The 5000-nt window shown below is 43.3% G+C and overlaps 1 protein-coding gene across 2 annotated transcripts in view; it reads left to right on the forward strand.

Moving 5' to 3' along the window:
• Positions 1-5000, forward strand: part of LOC113803116 (8-oxo-dGDP phosphatase NUDT18) — a 23043-nt gene that overhangs the window by 10783 nt on the left and 7260 nt on the right. For both annotated transcript variants that reach the window (XM_070141330.1, XM_070141331.1), the window contains exons 2-6: positions 3398-3527; positions 4004-4064; positions 4209-4329; positions 4498-4726; positions 4874-4979. In XM_070141330.1, coding sequence (XP_069997431.1) covers positions 3398-3527; positions 4004-4064; positions 4209-4329; positions 4498-4726; positions 4874-4979 — 647 coding nt within the window. The remainder of the gene's footprint in view (positions 1-3397; positions 3528-4003; positions 4065-4208; positions 4330-4497; positions 4727-4873; positions 4980-5000) is intronic.

The following is a 5000-nucleotide window of genomic DNA, read 5'->3' on the forward strand; positions in this document are numbered from 1 at the left end:
AGACAGAGTGGAGACAAGTTATTTCGACTTTGCGCGCGAGTCTGAACAGACACTTACGAGTTGACACGCATTCCACACGCCCAAAGCCGCCCACATCCACACGTACCCACACGCCCAAAGCCGCCTACATCCACACGTACCCACACGCCCAAAGCCACCCACATCCACACGTACCCACACATTCACACGGCTAAAACATCCACATACACACCTACCCAAATATCCACGCACCATAAGCCATTCATATCCACACTTTCCAACACATTCACACGCCCAAAGCCTCCCACTTCTTCATCTATCCGCACATTCACACCCAAAGCCACCCATTTTCACACCTACTCACGCTCCCAAAGCCACCCACATCCACCCCTACCGAAACACCCACACGCTCAGACACCCACATCCACACCTACCCACGCATTCACACACCCAAAGCCACCCACGTCCACACCAACCCACACATCCACACGCCCAAAGCTACCCACATCTACACCCACACATCCACACGCCCACCCATAGACCCACACCCACATCCACACTAACATTCACACATCCACATTCATACACCCACACCCACATCCACTCACATACCCACACCCACATCCACGTACCCACACACATTTACACACAATGGGGAGACGGAGAGAAAAAAGATTGTTCATGTAAGATGGAACACGTAAACAAACAAACAAACAAAAAAAAGGAAACGAATGGTAAACACAAACAAACGATAAAGACATTTTTAACTTTGGCGCGGCACAGGAAGTGATTGAAGCGAGCGGGAATGCATGTCTCCTTTCCCTTATTTTTCTTCTTTTTTCTCTCTTCTCTCTTCTTCCTCTTCTTTCTTTTTTTCTTCCTTTTGCTTCTTCTTCCCTCCTCCTCCCCCGCCACCTCTTCTCCCTGTCCCACTTCTTCCTCTTCCTTCCCTTCTCTTCTCCTCTCTCCTCCTCTTTCCCCTTCTCCTCTCTTCTTCTCCTCTTCCTCTTCTCCCTGCTCCACCTCTCCCTGTTCCTGCACTTCTCCCTCCTCCTCCTCCTTCCCCCTTCACCTCTCCCTCCTCCTCATCTTCCTCCTCCACCTGCTTTTCCTTTCTCTCCCCTCCCTCTCCCCTTTCTTCCACACGCACCTTCCCAAGCATCTACACGCCAAAAGCCACTCACACTGATACCTTCCCACAAATTTACACGCCCAAAGCCACCTAGATCTACACCTACCCAAACATCCACACGCCCAAAGTCACTCACACCCACACTTGCCCACACATCCTCACGTTCAAAGCCACCCACTTCCACACTTACCCACACGCCCAAAGCCACCCTCTTATACACCTACCCACACATCCACATGCCCAAAGGTACACATATCCACACCTACCCATGCATCCACACTCCCAAAGCCACCCGCTTCCATACCTACCCACACATCCACAGGCCCTAAGCCACCCATATCTACACCTACCCATGCATCCACACTCCCAAAGCCACCCGCTTCCATACCTACCCACACATCCTCAGGCCCTAAGCCACCCACTTCCACACCTACCCACATATTCACTGGCCCAAAGCTACCCATATCCACACCTACCCTCACTTCCACAACCCAAAATCAACCACTTCCACACCTACCAGAACATCCACACACCCAGTCATTCACATCCACACCTACCCACACATTCACATGTCCAAAGTCACCCATATCCATACCTACCCAAACATCCACTCCCACACCTACCTACACATCTACATCTCCACACACCAAAAGCCACCCACATCCACACACCCAAAGCCACCCACATCCAAACACCCAAAGCCATCCACATCCACACACCCAAAGCAACCGCATTCACATATCCACATGCATAAAGCCACCCACATCTACACCCATACATCCACATGCCCAAAGCCACCCACATCCACCTACCCACACATCCACACACCTAAAGTCACTAGCATCCAATCATCCACACATCTAAACTCACCCATAGACCCACACCCATCCACATACCCACACCCATACCCATCCATATACCCACACCCATCCACATACTGACACCCATCCACATACCCATACCCATCCACATACCCACACCCATTCACATACCCACACCCATTCACATACCCACACCCATCCACATACCCACACCCATTCACATACCCACACCCATTCACATACCCACATCCATTCACATACCCACATCCACTCACATCCCACCCACATATACAACAATATCCACACATCCATATTCATACACCCACATCCACACACCCACATTCACACGCTAAATGAGATGGAAAATGTAAACAAGAAAACGATAAAGGCATTTTTAACTTTGGCGCTGCACAATAAGTGATTGGAGTGAGCGGAAATACAGGTCTTCTCTTCCTTCTTTTTTTCACTCTTCTTTCTTCTTTTCCTTTTTTTCTCTCTTCTTTCTTCTTTGTTGTTGTTGTTGTTCTTCTTCTTCTTTTTCTTCTCATCATGTCCTCCTCCTCCTCTTCCTCTTCTTCCTCCTCCTTTTTCACTTCCTACTCCTCTTCCTCCTCCTACTCCTCTTTCTCCTCCTACTCTTTCTCCTACTCCTACTCCTCTTCCTCCTCCTCCTCCACTTCCTTCTCCTCCTCCTCCTCCCCTTAGGATCTCCCTCCTCCTCCTCTTCTTCCTTTTCCTTCTCCTCCTCCTTCCCCCTCCTCTCCCTCCTCCTCCTCTCCATTCTCCTCCTCTTCCTCCTCCTCCTCCTCCCCCTCCTCCTCCACCTCCTCCTCCTCCTCCTCCTCCTCCTCTTCCTCCTCCTCCTCCTCCTCCTCCTCCTCCTTATCTTCCTCTCAAAGAAATTAGGCCTGAGTATTTAGTAATAGTAAACATAATGATAAATGATCACTCCATCATTGTCATTATTATTAATATTCTTATTATTGTTTTTATTATTATTATTTAATTAATATTATTGTCATTATTATTATATTATTGTTATTATTATTAGTAGTAGTATCATTATTATTATTATTATTATTATTGTTATTATTATTATTATTATTATTATTATTATTATTGTTATTATTATTATTATTATTATTATTATTGCTATTATTTTTGTTATTACTTTGATTATTATTATGATTATTGTTATTGTTATTATTAATGTTGGTGTTATTATACCACACTTCTTTCATAACCCTTGCATGTAAAGACCTATTCTTAAGAAAAAAAAAGAAGCTTACATCTATTCTGTGGTATATATATAAATGTTGATGGGGCCTGTACTTACACAAGCATATATCACCAGAATTTTATCTTTGTATGGATGATATGCATAACATTTCACACTTATCATAGATTAATTTCATCACTCTTCAGAGACAAACCCACTGAGTGTACTCTCTCTTCCTGTTTTCAGCTGCGAAAGGTGTTGCTCCTTCCTCCCCAGCTGAGTTCACACCAATACTGAAGGACAACGTTTGCTTCATTGTGGCGGCAGTCTTGGTCAACTCAGAGGGCCAAGTGTTGATGATGCAGGAAGCCAAGAGGTATGTTGCTTTAAACTGTAGTGGGGTTGTGACGGAGCCAGGATGTAAGAGCTATTTTTTATGGGTGTGTTGTTAATTTAAATGATTGCAGATTTATGAACTGTTTAAGGAATATAGGTAGATGAGTATCATATGATGATAATTGATTTGAGAATTTTATTTTGATGTTTGTTGAAGGTAATAGACAAAGAGGTATCAGAGTTGGACCATAAATTATAGGAAATTTATTCAGCCCTTTGAAAATCTGAGTATGTTAGGATACTTCATGTAATGTTTCTGTATTATTTTTACATCGTGATTAGTTTTTTTATGTATAAACAGAATGTTCATTACTTTAGTTTCAGTTGTTTTTCAGGTATTGTTTATATTTTATGGATTACACTAGAAATATTAAAATGTATGAGAAATGATGAAAGACCAAACAGATAAAAAGAGTGTGGTTGTTTGTGTACTCTGTTTTTTATCTTTAATGACAGTTCCTGTGCTGGACAGTGGTATCTCCCTGCAGGACGAATGGAGCCTGGCGAAAGTATTGTGGTATGCATTGTGGCAAAGAATTAGAGCATATTTCAGTTGATGATATTAATCACAGGGAATAGTACTTGATTCTGTCTATATATGATACCTGTGTTTTGCAATATTGAAGAGATGGTTTGAATATTTTATTTCCCCTGTTGGTAGGAGGCAGCAAAGAGAGAAGTATTAGAGGAGACGGGACTAGAGGTTGACATCACCACACTACTTATGGTTGAGTCAGCGTCTGGGTCATGGTTCAGATTCGTTGTGACTGGCAGTGTCACAGGTAAGAGATTAGTAAGATTTTTAAGATATGCATTCTAAATAATGTGTTGCCTGTTATGTAGTTTTCCGTAAGTCTTTTTTACTTTGTATAAGCATTTAATATTTGTGAAAGATTTTTACCTTCCACTATCAATTTCTTAAATGGGATTGATGGGTTCCCCATCATTAGGAGGAGAACTCAAGACTCCAGCATGTGCAGACAAGGAATCATTGCAAGCCAAGTGGGTGGAGAACCTGGGGGAACTCAGTCTCCGTGGGAATGACATATACCCGCTGATCCAGAGAGCGAAACAGTACTGGGAGAATCAGGAGTCTTGGCACCCACTGGTTCTCCCTGTGACCAGACCCCACACACGATTGCTAATGAGACTGGTGATTGCCATTCGCAAGAGGGTCAAGTAAGTTTTACAGTTATTGATATTTTTTATGAAAGGGTGATATTACAGGTTCTGGTTGGACTGTTGAATGAATCAGCTTCAGATGCAGTATGTTTTTATTACTATACTTTTTTTGTATTTTCCTTTAAAGATATCTTAACTTCACAGTAACCGTGTGTGTGTGTTGACGAGTGATAAGACAGCAACCCATCTTCCAGTAACCGAAATCAATCCAGTTCGCTCCCTTCACTCTACTTTGAGAAAATATATGACTGTAAGTATTCCCAGATTTGAA

This window comes from Penaeus vannamei, chromosome 28, assembly GCF_042767895.1.
Source record: "Penaeus vannamei isolate JL-2024 chromosome 28, ASM4276789v1, whole genome shotgun sequence".
Lineage (NCBI taxonomy): Eukaryota > Metazoa > Arthropoda > Malacostraca > Decapoda > Penaeidae > Penaeus > Penaeus vannamei.